We start from the raw sequence: 16,801 nt of genomic DNA on the forward strand, positions 1-16,801 counted from the left end.
CACTGACCACTTTTAAAGTAGACTAAGTTTATATATTTACAGTGACCTTTGTTTTTTATATTTTATTTTTATTTAAGTTTTCCTTACTGTTTAGTTAGGCCTTGCTAGTTAGTTTATTAAAAAAAGAAAAAGAAATTCTGCAAACCCTGGTGATCTTTGATCCTTCATGTTGTTCGGGTAGATCTCTACCTCTCAAAGTTTGCGTACCCCTGTTTTACAAGGACCAGCTGTGTAGACAAGTTTTACCTGTATTATGACCATTACTGTCATAACTAACATGTTTAAAATGTATTTCACATCTGTGTAAACTTTTTTTTGAACTTGGTGCTAAAACCTAACCACTTAGCGCTTAGGCTCAAGTGGTTGACCGAATATTTCATCATATTACTTTATAACCTATGCCTCGTTTCCACTGAGCGGATCGGTTCGGTACGCTACGCTATTTTGGGTGTTTCCATTATGAAAACAGCCCATACAACTGAACGGTACCGCTCCATTCAGGGTCCTGCTTCAGATGTGGGGCCATAGAAAATGGACCGGTTCGGTTAGGGCGGAGCTACGATACATTCCACTGATTGGCTGACAGAAAACACTCTGCTGTGCTATGCTGAGGCATTTTTTTCTAAACCCTGTATGGCTGCTTGTGGTCCCACTTGCAGTGGAAACGCTCACCAGAATAGACCGGACCATTCTAGGCCATTCAAACTGTACCGACCCGAACCGATCCGCTCAGTGGAAATGAGGCACTAATGACCTAACAGAGAAAGTTGTCTTTTAGTCGGGCTATTGGAAGATATTTCTCCCAGGCCCAGATGCACAGGCTACTATACCCTCACACAATCAGCCTACCAATCTTGATCTTCATAACTCTATTTGAGAGGGCCTTAGTGGTATTGCTTTTGACCCCTTCCTGTCTTGTCCTGTACCTTTTGGGAATAGAGATACTTGCAAAGTCTAAAACTGTTTTGCTCTGTTCACCAGCAAAAGGAACAATCCTATGAAGATTGGTGCAATCCAGGAAAGATTTTCTGTTCTCCAAATATCACAAAACTCCATCCTACTGAAATAGTTTACAGTGGGCAGTACTGATAGTGCATCCAAACCTCTTATATTTGGGTAGACATCTCACTTTTTCACCAGAAGGTATCCTTACATTATAAGGATCCTATGCATAGAAAATTTGATGTGCTCTTGAGAGCTTTTTTTAGACTGCCTTTTTTGTCAAACCGCACCTGCCTGGACCTGGAGCATGTGCAACCAATGCAATCCAGTTTTAATGGAGCATGTTCAGTGGTTACCGTCTTTTACTTCACTGTGTTGATAGTTTGTAAGTGGTCTTCAAATAAAATTTCCACAATGGTTTTTGATTTTCATCCCCAAATGTGAAGTTTGTCCTAAAGCCTGGTCAGTTAAAGCTGCATACAAAAGACTCCTCATATGCTTACTGTTTGGGAGGGGCCGTCTTTTTCGTGACCCTTTTGGACAACCTTATTAGGGATGTCGTATGAAAAAAGCAGTATTACTACACAGAGGATGCTCCCAAGTGTCTTGTTCTCAAAAACCTCTACCCCCCCCCCCCCCCCCCCCATAGGGCAGAAGCCTTAGTGTTTCCATTTGGGTTGCAACACGTAGATCTAGATTCGCCCATCCTTTTAGACACAAGTCTAGAATGCTAAGACTTAGCAAGTCTTTTTACAATGCCTTCCTGTCTCAGAAGACCCTTCATCTCTCTTAAGGTTGGGGGTGAATGGCATCTGTACTCTTATGACACAGGCACCCCTAACTTGGATTTTCAGCATTCACACAGAGCATTTTTATGTAGCGTCACATTTCTACCTCGATTTTCTTTTTCATCTCCTTTTGATCTGCCAAGACAGTCACGGAGCGCCATACTCTATTCCAGGGAAAAGTTCCTTTTTCCTTGCGGACCAGATACAAAGTTCTTTTATATGGGAGCATACTTGAGCCTTAGGGGTTTGTGTATCTTATTATGACCACAAAAAAAATGCATACACCGTTTTTTCAAACAAATGCTGCAAATCCATTTTGCTACTTTCTATATCTGGAGTAGCCTCTAGAGTCCTGCAATTTCTGCACTCTCCAGAAACTACCCAGCCCTGTCTGTGCCTTTTTTTTATATAAGCTGCATCAGGAATATTAACCCCTTTCATATCTTCCCTGAGATTTTGAACTAGAAAACACCACTAGTCCTAGCTGTAGTGTATAGTATAATTCTTGATCACTTTCAATAACTGAGTGTTTTCATGGTAGTTAACACTTTTTTCCTTCAATTAGGCATTACTACAGTAAGCAGTCTCCACCTCTCTCCTAGAGGCTAAAAAGAGGCAGGCAACCTTACTGTGAGATGTTGTCTGTCTTGACCTGACAAGTTGCTGCCCAACAATCTCTTGATCTATGACTCAAATTACAGACTTGCGCAAAATTTTCTCCATTATTGCCTAAGGTAAATGAACAGATGAGAAATCAAAATCAAATCGATATTTGGTACACTTGCACACTTCTTTTTGAAGGAACTCGTCTGGTAGATTGTTCCAGACATCTTTAAGAACTAACCACAGATCTTCCGTGGATGCAGGCTGCCTCAAGCCCTTCTGTCTCTTCATATAATCCCAAACAGACTTGATGACATTGGCTATATTTTTGGGGCTGTTGTCCTGCTGCAGAATACATTTGGAGCCAATCACCCGGCTCCATGATGATATGGCATGATGGATGGTTATCTACCTGCTTCTATTTATCAGCATTGAGGACGCTATTGATCCTGACTAAATCTCCAACTCTGTTTGCACAAATGCAGCCCCACATTTACAAGGAACATCCACCATTCTTCACTGTTGCCTGCAGACACTCATTGTACCGGTCTCCAACCCTTTGCGAACAAGCTGTCTTTTTGCTACAGCCAAATATTTCAAATATTGACTTGGCCTAGAGCACCTGCATTTTTCTGCACCCCAGTCCCTATGTTTTTGTGCATAGTTGAGCTGCTTAGCCTTGTTTCCACATTGGAGGTATGGCTTTTTGGGCGCACTTCTGGCCAGACCTCTCCAGACAGTGGAAGGGTGTACCTGGGTTCCACTGGTTTCTTTCAGTAATGTGCTGATGACACTGCTGGACGTCTTCCGATTTCTAGGGGAAGTAAGACACAACATGCTTTCATCTGCTGCATTAAGTTTCCTTCACTGACTACTGTGTCTACGGTTCTCACCGATCAATGGTGTCCTCAAAGCTGAGAAGTACAGACAGATCCTTATCCATCATACCATACTATCAGAGAGGCATGTGATTGATCCGAAATTTATTCTGCAGCAGGACAATGACCCCAAACATACAGCCAATGCCACTAAGAGCTAGCTACAGCATATAGCAGAACAAGAAGTCCTCCCCACACAGAGACCCCCACAGAGTTATGATCTTAACATCACCAAGTCTGTCTGGGATTACATGAAGAGACCTGAGGATGTGGAGCAGCCAACATCCACAGAAGATCTGTTGTTAGTTCCTCATGATGTTTGGAACAACCTACCTGCCAAGTTCCATCAAAAGCTGTGTGCACAAGCATTGTCTTTACTTTGAATAACTGATGCTGGTTTGAAGCCAAAGGGTAGCCACACCGAAATTTGATTTAGATTTTTCTTCCGTTCCCTCACTTTGCATTGTGTAAATCCATCTTAATACCTGCTTATCTCATATCCTACAGCGGGAGTCTCCAAACTTTGGCCCTCCAGTTGTTGATGATGGGAACTATAATTCCCATCATCCCTTGTCATATCTGTGAATGTCAGAGTTTTACAATGCCTCATGGGTTGTGTAGTTCCGCAACAGCTGGAGGGCCATAGTTTGGAGATCCCGATCCAAGAGGATATGTCGCTTTCTGCACAATGGTAGCTGTGGTTGCGCTGATTATTCCGCATTCTGAAGTTGGGTTAGTCAGTGTTTGTGTGTGTGTGTGTGTGTGTGGAGACCTGTTGCACATTCCCATTTCCTGTGTTTTATCCACCCCCAAATTAATTGCTTGGGGACATCATATGGTATATGATTACTATACTTGTCCTGTACTGTACGATTAAGGTAAGAGGAATTTTGACTTGCCTGTATATTCCATATCTTGACGTACCGTACAGGACACCCTCACCTCTTCCTTGGTTTATTCTACATTTCATGCTACAAAACTAAGGACTCAGCTGATTGGAGAAAAGAGACCCCCCCTTCACACAGGAACAGAGCTGAGGCTGTCAATTGCAAGCTGTGCCCTCCCCTGTCACCATAGAGACAAGCACACTATGGAAGGGAATGCTTTGTTCATATTTCTTGTCTGAAGTTTAAAACCACTTCAATGCATTTAGGTAAAAAAAAAACACGTGCTGCAGAATACCCCTAGCCCTCCTTATACTTAACCAAGCCTGGTCCCAATCCAGTGCTGTGCATGAGAGCAACAGCTTTCTCCCTTCTCACTGGGCAAATTGATTTCAACAGGAACCACTGGCTCCTACTGCTGTTAATCAAATTCAGTGAAGAGAGCAGGGGGCAGGCTGGAGCTTCCCTGTCTGTCTTGTGTCAATAGACACAAACAGGGCAGCTCTGGAGTGAGCCTGCATGAGTGCCCCTATATAAAGGAGCCAGGAGTGCTGATGGGGGACCCCAGAAGAGGAGGATCGGGTCTGCTCTGTGCAAAATCAATGCACAGAGCAAACAAGTAGTGTGTGTGTGTGTGTGTGTGTGTGTCTGTGTGTTTTATTACGTTAAAAAAAAAAACACTTTAAGGTTGTTTGTATGCTGTTTGGCCAAAATTATGTGGACAGCCCTCCTAAAAGAGGACAGGCTAGTAGAGGACAGTAGAGAGCGGAAGTCCGCTCTCTGTCGTCACAGGAATCACAGGACTGATGCCTGTCTCAGCCTCTTAGAGAGCCTGAGACAGCCGCTCCCGCCCCTCCATAGCCCAGGGCTCCAGTGAACATGGAGGAGCAGAGAGGAGAGATGCTGATTGACAGTCAGCAGCACCCCTCTCGGATCTGTGAAAGCTGAGCCATCGGCATTGTTTGATTGCTCAGTTCTCAGTGCAGAGGCGGCGGTGGGCAGATGCAGCATCAGATTGATGCTGCATCCACCTAGGTAAGTATAAACCTGCAAAAAAAATACATACTACTTTTAACTGGCTGAGATTCCAACCATTTATTGCTGGCCTTAGCCCATGTTCACATCGGGCCAATTAGGAATGCGATTTGACATGTCAAGTCGCATGCCAAATCGGCGGCTATTGCTGGCAATGACACCGTCCGAATTGGTGCGACGCCCCAATGATTCCCAAAAAGTAGTTCCTGTACTATTTTTGGTGACTTCGGGGGCAATACATGAACCCGCACAGATGTCTGTCAAATCGCCCCCGAAGTTGACTGCATTGCCGGTTTGAAATTGTGCGAGTTCAGCTGAACTCGCACGGTTTCTAATTCGCAGTCAGTGTGAACGTGGACTCAGAGGGCTGTTCCTCCTCTGCAAGAGGAGCTTAGTTTAAAGCTGAACTCCAGGCAAATATGAGAAACAAATTTAATGCAGTTCTGTAGTCAGAGCCCAACTCCAGAATTAGACCCGTACTGGCCTCTTGCAGTCCCTGTGTAGCAGAGCTGGAGTTTTTAGAAGATAAAGCAGTACAAGAACCCAATCAATTCCAGCAGAGTGGGAAAGGGATGAGCACAATGGTACAGTGTGGGTAACAGTTTTTATACTGCGTTGTACCTGCAGCATTTGGTGTTCAAACACATATGCATTCAAATGTTTGATGGCAATTCCCATGTACACAGTTCCTAATTGGCCATTTCTTTGAAAACCAAGCCTTTCCTGTTTAGCTAATGTCTTTTTCATAAGCTTGTAGGATGGGTTTCAGGAGTCATTGTTGTAGATCATTTACTCCTCTCTAGTGGCCATGTAGTCCCTACATGTAATAAAAGTGGTATTAAATCCAAAACCAAACGTAATGTAATCTAGTTTACTAATCATTAGATGTGTTGGCTGCATTTTCTTTTTTTTTTAGGTTTTTTTTTTTTTTATTTTCCCTGGTGATCTGGCCAGTAACATACCACCTGTATTAGAGGGCCCCCACTCTGGATGAGAGAGCACAGGGTGCATGCACCTTTGGACATCAGCAGCATTGTCAGTCTTGGGGGTGTGGGGGGAGTGTTAGATGTACTAGCAGATTTATGCACGCTAACAAACTCCAGCTCACACTGTTTTTACACAAGCAGTTAGTGCCGGTTCACACTAGACGCGGCACGACTTGCAGGTCGCCTCACCGAGGCGACCTGTACACGACTGCCGGGGCGACTTGCAAGACGACTTCTGTATAGAAGTCTATGCAAGTCGCCCCCAAAGTAGTACAGGAACCTTTCTTCTAAGTCGGAGCGACTTGCGTTGCTCCGATTAGAACGGTTCCATTGTACAGAACGGGAGGCGACTTGTCAGGCGGCTAGGTCGCCTGACAAGTCGCCCCCGTGTGAACCGGCTCTTACAGCAACAGTTTTCTTTAGGGATAAAAGGTTTATATAAATAAAGGCTGATCATTGTAAACACCTGTCAGTGGTGTCAATGGTTTTTTCTCAACCCTATAAACTGGTACATCTGCAGGACAGCTTGTTCTGTTGAAAAGCAACAGATTTACTAGCCCCAGATCACCAGATGAAAATAAAGGATAGAACGCCTAAAAACTCATGCAGCCATCACATCTAAGAATTGGTAAGCTGCAATATAATCTTTGCTTTTGGGTGTAATACCACTTTAACCACATCAGTACTATGCTATAGCCAAAAGACAGCTTCGGTGTGGTACTATAGTTCTGGGAGGATGTTCGTAAATGTCCTGCCAGAACTTCTCCCCCTTTGGAAACAGCTGATCACAGATTGGGGTAAAGGGCCAATCACAGCGGCCCTTTACCATGTATGCTGCATCCAATCACAGCGGATCACATGTGAACAGATTTGCTGGTTATTGAGAGCCGTTTCTTCACATGCTGTGTCTGTCTGAGGAAAGGAGTGACGATTACCAGCAAGGCTGTCCGCACACGGTTTACACTGATAATCAGGGCAGTCTCATCAGTGCAGTCTCATCAATGCAGCCCCATCTGTGCAGTCTCATCAGTGCTCATCAATGCAGCTCCATCCGTGCAGCCTCATCAGCATACATCAGTGAAGTAAAATTTCTTATTTGCTACATTTTATAACCGAAACTAAGAGAAATGCTTTGTTTTTTTGTTTTTTTTGTTCAAAATGTTCGATCTTGTTTTGTTTAGCTAAAAAAAAAAAAAAAAAACAACCCAGTTGTGATTAAATACCACCAAAAAAGGTCTCAAAGATAAAAATGTCATATGGGTACAGTGTTGCATGACTGAGCAATTGCGATTCAAAGTGTGACAGCACTGAAAGTGGTTGTAAACCCACAAAAAAAACAAACAAACAAAAAATAAACCTGCAAGACAAGGGTCCTGGAGTTATTTCCAGGTATCACGGGCTCCGGCGCTGTGATTGACCAGAGCTGCGATGATGTCACTCCTGCGCATGCGCACGGGAGCTGCCGGTAACGAACGTGCCATTGCTTCGGTGCGCATGTGCTGAGGACGTCGGCACATGCTGATACAGGGGATATCTCCTAAACCATGCAGGTTTAGAAGATATCCGGGGTAGCTACAGGTAAGCTTTATTATAGGCTTACCTATAGTAAAAAGTGGTCTGTAAGGGTTTACAACCACTTTAAAGCTGAAAATTGGCCTTGGCAGGAAGGGGGTGAAAGTGCTTAGTGTTGAAGAAAAAAATGTATCAAGGATTGTGAAAGTAAAATGATTTTAAGATGACCCTATCACTTTTATTTAAGAAAAAAAACTTGTCTGTATAGCCAAAGCGCTGTCACTTCTGGGTAGTGTCTGAGCCTACCAGCCTCCTCCTGCCCTCTACATTCCTGTTGGCCCATTACTATGATGGGTGCTGTACTTATCCAGTAGCAATGTTAGGGAAGTGGGAGGGAGCAGACAAGTTCCTTAACTACAAGTTTGTGCCAAAGCTTTGTCTGTTCCGAACCCCAGTTTATAGTTGTACTAGATGTTGTTTTTTTTTTTTTTTCTTTAAGGTAAAAATAAGATTAACAATGTACTTTTCCATTTTTAAGAGTGTGTTCGGCACGTTAAATCTGCTTTGTGTCTAAGCAAATGCCATTTTTTTTTCTCCCTCCTTTTAATTGTTGCTTTTGTGGTCTGTATGAAGACCAGCTTGAGCTATGATAGCGGATACAGACGTAAATAGCAGTGACTATTTCTACAATAGCATTTGCCTACAATGTACATGTTCAAAGCAAATGTCCTCATATAACCTGTTCTGTGATTTCCTCTAGAGGGTGTCTGAGGTGTAGGAGGAGCTGTGCAGTAAGCCTATTTATTTTGTCTCTTTTCCTATAGCGACAACTGAAGAGGAAAAAAGCTGCTCCTGTAATCTATGAAGAAGGGGACATTGTGTGGGCAAAGTTCAGTCGACGCCCTTGGTGGCCATGTAAGATTTGTGCAGTACCTCCTCAGGAAGAAAAAGGTGAGAGTAGAGGTTTTTCTGCTATAATTCAGGGGAAAACAAATTCAGTATGGGTTGTGGACCAGGACAAAGCAATGCAGCCAATGGATTGTGTAAAAGTGCCGAGAATGCCCCTCAGTTAACAGTGGTATATGCTACCAGCAATATTTTAGGTGCCCTGGCTCAGCCAAGACTTAGACCCTTTTTTTTTTTTTTTTTTTTTTTTTTTTTTAATATTTCTCATTTTATACAACTTTTTCTTTTTTTTTTTCTATGTACAAATAGTTTTGACTACTGTGAAAGATCCATTTTATTTTGTACTGTACAAAGGCTGGTTTCACACGGGTGATCCGATCAGGTTCATCTGTCAGTTTTTCAAGTGGACCTAATCGGATCAGCCATTGTTCTCTTTGTAACAGCGGATGTCAGCGGACATGTGGCTGCAGACACCCACCGGCATCCCATCTGATCCTGTCCGATGGGTGGGGGGGATCTATTCCCCATCCGGCGGATCAGATGACAGGCGGGTGGAAATTGACAGCTGGTCCGTTTCCATCCGACTGCCTCATAGAGAACAGCGTAGCTATGTTCACTCTGTATAGCAGAGCAGACACAGACCTATCATCCGCCTGCTCAGCGGAGAGGTCCCCTGCTGAGTAGGTGGATTCACTTTAGAGTCCTCCCCATCTGAAAGGGGCCGAAGAGATGGCAGAAAAGTAAATTTTCATGCAACTTTCTTGCCGCTTACAATTCTAAACAGATGATACATAAGTCTAGTAGTGTAAAAAAAAAAAAAAAAAAGAGGAACCACCAAGGATCAGATTGCTTAGAGACAAGCAATACCACACCTTTTATGTATGGCTAAGGTTGGAGAAAAACAATTACAGATTGACATTTAACTGATTATCTAAATTGTAAAAATTACATCCAGTTATGTGATATACATCCAGATGTCTTGGTTTCTTGGCTGAGATTTGAAGCCCTATTGCTATTATAATAATTACTAAAGTTTTTAATCCTAAAATGAAAAGAAAGCATCTGACTTGGTAGAGCACAGAGACACTTTTTACAAGTTATGCTTTAGTGCTTGTTCATATTATTGCTTGTGTGCTTTTGTATGCAAGGCCCCTTTCACACGGGGCTGTTCATTTTGACGGACTCCGCTTGCATCGGTCCACTGATCCCTGCTGAGCCGGCGAATGACGGACCTGTCTCTGCTCACTGTACAAGGACGGACCTGTCACAGCTCTGCTCTCCCCTATGGGGGATCAGATGAAAACGGACCGCCTGTCGGTTTTTTCATCTGATCCGCCAGATGGATGGAAAGTAGGGTTTCCATCCATCTGGATTTAGTGGATCGGATGTCAGTGGAACATGTCACCGCTGACATCCGTCGCTCCATAGAGGTGCATGGAGCGTCCACTCATGTCCGCCTGAAAAACTGACAGGCAAACCTGAAGCATGTGTGAAAGAGCCCTAAGGGAGTCGTGTTTTTTTTTTTTGTTTTTTTTTTTCCTCCTCTCATGAGTTTTTTTTTTTTTTTTTTTTTTTTCCCAGTTTTAGCACAACTAAACTGTATCTGAGCACCACAAACTGAATATGCTGTTTAATTATTATTTTTTTTCTTTATTGAAGAAAGGGCATATCATATGCACCGAACAAAGAGATGTAGTTCAGATAATAATCAGCAGGAAGACCATGGCATAAATCTAATAGACAGTAATTGTTAATATTCAAAGCAAATTCGCCCATCCATCCATGTCTCCATGTTTTATTTTTTTTTTTTAAATACAGCAAACTTTTAGGTTTTAAAAAGTGTCTAAACTATCAGTAAAACCTTGTGATGCAGGCAGGTACCATAAAATCAACTTTTTTAACTTAAATACGCACTGTACACAGGACACTAGCTCACTCGACCACAAGGCCCTCTATTTTTTTTTCAACAGTGCAGTGTTCAATAACAGGTCACTGTGATATTGGCATGCTGTGGATTATACAGCATTTGGCTGAGATAAAGGACTTTCTGGGTGCATAAAATATAATTTTGGGAATAACACTGGTACCTGCCTGCAAATCACTACCTTTTGTTTGTGAACACACCCTTTAAAGACCTGATAGGTTCATGTTAATTACAATAGTATAAAAAAAGTCTATAGTATTGTATTGCTGCACTGGGGGAAAAAAGTCTAGACCTTTATTTAATTTAAATTTATTTAGATAATCTAAGCAACTAGCAAGGGATAAGAGGCTAGTAGACAGCCAAAACAAATTTGGTTCAAATGCCTGTATGTCAAAAATTTAGTCCACTGAGCATGGATTTAATTTAGGATGGAGCCTTTTACATTTGCAGCTTAGCACCTGACCTGCCAAGTATTCCCAGAGATTGCAATTCCTGGACTGTGGTACCTTGTTTGCTTCACAATATATACAACATACGGTAGGTATAGATAAGAATCCCCCCCCCCCCCTTTTTTAAATAATCTCACTTTGTTGCTTTGCCACCTGAAATAAAGACACACAGTTTTTGTTTTATCCAGCTGTTTTTACTCAGTGCAATTTATAACATCCAAGTGAAAGATATAACACCAACATATCAGAAAAAATGTAAAAATTTAAAAAACGGAATCACTGAATTGTAAAAAAGATCACCCCCCATGTCAGTATTTTGTTGAACCACCTTTTGCTTTAATTGCAGCCTTTAGTCTGTTGGGATGTGTCTCTACTAACTTTCCATATCTAAATTTTGCAATATTTGCCTGCTCTTCTTTGCAGCACTGCTCAAGTTCAGTTAAATTTGATGGTGACCATTTGTGGACTGCAGTCTTCAAGTAATTCTACAGATTTTCAATAGGATATAACCACTTCCGGACCAAGCCACCATGTATTTACTTCGGTACTTTGACATTAAATACCAGGGTATGGCAGCAAATAGCTGCCGTAACCCCGGTATATTTTTAAACGGCGGGCAGTCCGCTTTGTAAAAAAAAAAGTGGTCCCAGCGGGAGGATTCGCCACAATCACTTTTTTATGACCGACAGCAGAGGTGCGTTTCCGCTGCTTACCGGAGCCATTGGTAGCTGCGGAAACGGTCCGATCCAATTGCTTGTTGGGAAGGAGTTGAGTGAGGGCCAAACAGTCCCCACTCAACTCTACGCCTTTTGGAGGACGTCACTACTTCTGCCGTCCGGCCTTAAAGGGCCCGTTTTGTTTTGTTTTTTTTTTTTATTGCTTTTAAGTGTTCATTTGAGGTCTGAGGTCTTTTTGACCCCAGATCTCCCATTAAAGAGGCTCTGTCCTGCCTATTTCTATTACAAGGAATGTTTACATTCCTTGTAATATGAATAAAATTGATTAAAATTTTTTTTATTTTGTAAAATCAGTAAGAACAAAGAAATTTAAAAAGCGCCCCATCCCTCTGAGCTCGCAGAAGTGAACGCATACGCAAGTCACGCCAATGTGTGTAAATGGTGTTTAAACCACACATGTGATGTACCGCTGCGATCGTGAGAGCAATAATTCTAGCTCAAGACCACCTCTGTAACTCTAAACTGATAATCTGTAGAATTTTTTAAAACTTCGCCTGTGGAGATTAAGTACCAAAGTTTGTCGCCATTCCACGACCATGCGCAATTGGCGTAACATTATCTTTCACATTATAGAAAAAAATTGAGCAAAATTTACTGTTATGTTTTAATTCAAAAAAGTGTATTTTTTTTTTTTTTTCCCCAAAAAAAATTGCGTTTGTAAGACCGCTACGCAAATACGGTGTGACATAATGTATTGCACCGATCTTCATTATATTCTCTAGAGTCTGTGTTGAAAGAAATATATAATGTTTGGGGGTTCTAAGTAATTTTCTAGCAAAAAATACTGATTTTGACTTGTAAACAAGAAGTGTCAAAAATAGGCTTGGTCCTTTAAATGGCTAAAGTGATACTGTTATTTTTTAGCAAAAAAAAAAAAAACATGTTATACTTGCCTGCTCTGTGTAGTGGTTTTGCACAGAGCAGCCCAGGTCCTCCCTTTCTTGGTTCCCTCTTCGGCATTCCTGCCGATTGCCACCACAGCAAGCAGCTTGCTATGGGGGCACCCGAGCCCAGCTGCAGCTCCCTGTGTCCATTCAGATATGGAGCCATGGCTAGGCCCCGCCCTCTCTCCCTCATTGGCTCACTGACTTTGACAGCAGCGGGAGCCAATGGCTCTCCGCTGCTGTCTGTCAATGAGGAGGGGAGTCCTGAGCAGCCCAGTCTCTGCTGCAACATCGCTGGATAGAGATGGGGTTCATGTAAGAGTAGGGGCTGCTACACACAGGTTTTTTTATCTTAATGCATAGAATGCATTAAGATAAAATAAACCTTCTGCCTTTACAATCACTTTGAAGCTGAGTTCCGCCTGCAAAAAAAATATTAAGTCAGCAGCTACAAATACTGCAGCTGCTGATTTTTAAAATAAGGACACTCGCCTGTCCAGGGAGCCTGCGATGTCCTCACCGGAAGCCGACTCGCACCTCAGCTTCGGGTGGAGGCCCGGCATCTTAAGTAAGGGACTCGGGAAGTGAAGCCTTGCGGCTTCACAGCCTGTTTCCCTACTGCGCATGCGCGAGTCGTGCTGCGCATTCTGACTGGTCCCTGCTCCCAGAAGACACGCAGGTCCAGCACACAGGGAACAGGGGAATGGAGGAGGGGCTGGACATACTGCGGCGATCTTATGCTGGAAGTGGAAGCAAATACCTGGATTAGACAGGTGCCAAATGTGACAATGGAGGAGGGGAGGAACCGGATCAGCAGAAGTTCCATTTGTGGGTGGAACTCCACTTTAAGCCTGGGCTCTGACTAAAGCTGTGCAAGAACATTCACCTTTTTCTCTTTCAACCACTGGTCCTATTTGCTGTGTGTTTTGGGTAATTGTCTGGTTGGAAGGTAAACCTACTTCCCATTGACCACTTTCTGGCAGAGGGAACAGGTTTTCCTCAAGAATTTGACAGTATTTTGCCCCATCCGTTTTTCTTCTATCCTGACATCCTTTGGCAAAGCTCCATTGCGACTACGTGGCCTTTTTTGAGGAGTGGCTTCTTTCTTGCAACCCTCTCATACAAGCCACATTTGTGGAGAAATTGTGATGATATTGCATGCACACAATAACCCCTCTGTCATAAATTCCTGCAACTGCTTCAGAGTTGCTGTAGGCCTCTTGGTAGCCTCTCTGACCACTTTCCTCCTGGCTCTTTCATTCAATTTGGAGTGGCGTCCTGATTCAGGGAAGGGTCTGTTGTACCAAATACCTTCTACCGCTTAATAACATACTACACTGTACTTCTAGGCATTGATAAAGCCTTTGAATTATTATTATTTATTTTTTTGTATCCATCTTTTGACTTGTGCAAGCCCACAACTCTATCCCAGAGATCTTTGGAGAGTGCTTTGCCATCCATAGTTGACTGTTTCAGTTGCACTATCAGGGACTGAAATGCTCCAGGAAATACTTTTTCATGGTGAGCTCATCAAAATTACCACCGCTGATCACAGTTGAATGTCAGATGGCTTTGTGTGCCATTGAGAAGGTGATTAACTACACCTGATTGAGTTTACAAGTCATTTTTAGGAGGGGGGTGATTCTTCTTTTTCGACTCATATCTTTCACTTGGATGTTTTACAGCTGGATAAAATAAAAACTGCCTGTCTTCATTTCAGGCTGCAAAGCAACAAAATAAGATTATTTTAACCACTTGACCTCGCGCTATAGCCGAAAGACAGCTACAGCGCGGGCTTAAAATGCCTAGAAGCACAGTACATAGACGTCCTCCTGTTCTCACGCGGCAGGCAAGCTCTGTGATTGCTGAGTCCTTGGGACTCAGCTGATCACTAATCAAGGTAAAGGGCCAATCACAGCGGGCCCTTTACCATGTGATCAGGCTGACAGCTGATCACAGAAGTAAACAGAAGCCAGTTAACGTTTTTTTTCCCTCGCGCTGTAAGCGTGAAGAAAGCTGTTAACCTGCTTCTGTTTAGAGGGACATGGGTTCCCTTAGTGCCTATCACTGCCCCATCACTACCCTATCATTAGTGTCCCTTTATCAGTGCCGCCTCGTGTTTTTTTTTTTTTTTTTTTTGTTTTTGTTTTTGTTTAGCAAAAAATAAAAAACCCAGTGGTGATTAAATGATCAAATATCACCAAAGGAAATCCCAATATGTGTGAAAAATATTCTAAAAAAATTTCATACAAGTACAGTGTTGTATGACCACTCAATTGTCATTCAAAGTGTGACAGCGCTGAAAGCTGAAAATTTGGCCGGGGCAGGAAGGGGATATAAGTGCCCAGTAGCAAGTGGTTGAAGGGGATGATTCTCTTTTTATACCCCCTGTATATACCATAGTTTGTAGACGCTATAACTTTCACACAAACCAAGTATACACTTATTGGGATTTTTTTTTTACCAAAGAAATGTAGCAGAATACACTTTGGACTAAATTTTGTGAAGAAATTTAGATTTTTAAAAAAAAATTTTTTTTTTTAATTGAATATGTTTTATAGCAGAAAGTAAAAAAAAGTTTTTGTTATAGGGCAAGAAAGAATAAGCAGTTTGCAGCAATTACAATGCAAATCAAAGGACCTTAAGCACCTCAAAGCATACAGAGTCAAAGGCTCCTTTCACACGATAAGCCCGCTCGGATCCACCTGTCCATTTTTCAGCCATCCAATGACTCCTATGGGCAAGCGGGTGTCAGCAGAGATGTGTCCACTGACACCCGCCTGTCATCCGATCCGCTCAAGACATACGTATGGTGATAGGTCTGCCATCCATCTTGGCGGATCAAATGACATCTGATTAAAAACAAACATGCTGTCCGTTTTTCGTCCGATCTCCCCATAGAAATCAACGGGGCTCTGACAGGTCCCTCCCCGCTCAGTGAGTAGAGACAGACCTGTCATCCGCCGGCTCAGCGGAGATCAACGGAGCAATCTCCCGCTGAGCTGGCGGACTCCACTGAGCGTATCCGCCCCATGTGAAAGGGGCCTTATTCCTTTTAAAATAGGTATACTATCAACTCTAATTGTGTCTTTATAATTTTTCACAGGTGCATCTACTACAAAGTCACCACGACGGTACTATGTGGAAACACTGGGGGAACTAACTGAAAAAGTTTGGGTGACATCGAAAGCAGTTGTTCCATTCAAAGGAGTTTATCAGTTTGAAGAATTGCCTGATTCAAGGCCATCTCAGAAGGAAGGTTGTAGCAAACCTAAGGTTAGTTCTGATTATAATTTTTTTTTTTTTATGCATTAGTGTGTGTGTGTGTAGCTACGGTTAGGTCGATATGTAATTGGACACAGGCACAATTTTTGCATACCTTTTGGATCTGTATGCCACCAGAATAAAATTAAAATAAAACCATCCAAATTTGAAGTGCAGACTTTCAGCTTTAATTCAAGAGGTTGAACATAAATATCAAGTACAAATTTTAGGAACCAGTGCCACAGGAAGCCATGCATGCCTATGCCATCACATTGCCTCCACCATGTTTTACAGATGATGTTGTGTGCTTTGGATCATGAGCTGTTCCAAGCCTTCTCCACCCTTTTTTTTTTTTTTTTTTTTTTTTTTTTTTCTTCCCGCCATTCTGGTACAAATTAATCCAAAGCATGCTTTTCCAGAACTGGTCTGGCTTTTTCAGATGTGCTTTTTGGCAAAGTCTAATCTGGCTTTTCTATTCTTCAGGTTTATGAATGGTTTTCACCTTGTGGTGAACCCTCTGTGTTTGCTCTAGTGAAGTCTTCTCTTGATTGTAGACTTTGACAACGATATGCCCACCTACTGGAGAGTGTCCTTCACTTGTCTGGATGTTGTGACTGGGTTTTTCTTTACCATAGGGAGAATCATGCAATCATCCACCACTGTTGTCTTCTTAGAACGTCCAGGCCTTTTTATGTTGCTGAGCTCACCAGTGCGTTCTTCTTTCCTCAGAATGTACCAAACTGTTGATTTGGCCACACCTAATGTTGCTGCATGGACAGCTCCTTTGAATGCACGTAGGTTCACAGAAATAGATTCCAAATGCAAATGCCACACTTAGAATCACCTCCAGACCTTTTACCTGCTTAATTGATGAAGAAATAAGTAAGAAGTAGCCCACAACTGGCCATGAAACTGCTTTTGATTCAATTGTCCAATTACTTTTGGTCCCTTGAAAAAAGGGGGATGGCTAGTCTCAAGAGATGTAATTTCTAAACCCTTCCTCAGATTT

General features: G+C 42.5%; 1 protein-coding gene across 4 annotated transcripts in view; it reads left to right on the plus strand.

The window, feature by feature from the left end:
• NSD1 (nuclear receptor binding SET domain protein 1) overlaps nucleotides 1–16,801 on the plus strand; it is a 128,877-nt gene that overhangs the window by 13,504 nt on the left and 98,572 nt on the right. For all 4 annotated transcript variants that reach the window (XR_012242874.1, XM_073620484.1, XM_073620483.1 and 1 more), the window contains exons 3-4: nucleotides 8,453–8,579; nucleotides 15,635–15,804. Coding sequence is in view for 3 of the 4 variants with exons in the window: in XM_073620484.1 (XP_073476585.1) it covers nucleotides 8,453–8,579; nucleotides 15,635–15,804 (297 nt within the window). In the remaining variant the exon portion in view is untranslated. The remainder of the gene's footprint in view (nucleotides 1–8,452; nucleotides 8,580–15,634; nucleotides 15,805–16,801) is intronic.

The sequence above is a fragment of the Aquarana catesbeiana genome, linkage group LG03 (genome assembly GCF_042186555.1).
Source record: "Aquarana catesbeiana isolate 2022-GZ linkage group LG03, ASM4218655v1, whole genome shotgun sequence".
Taxonomy (NCBI): Eukaryota; Metazoa; Chordata; class Amphibia; order Anura; family Ranidae; genus Aquarana; species Aquarana catesbeiana.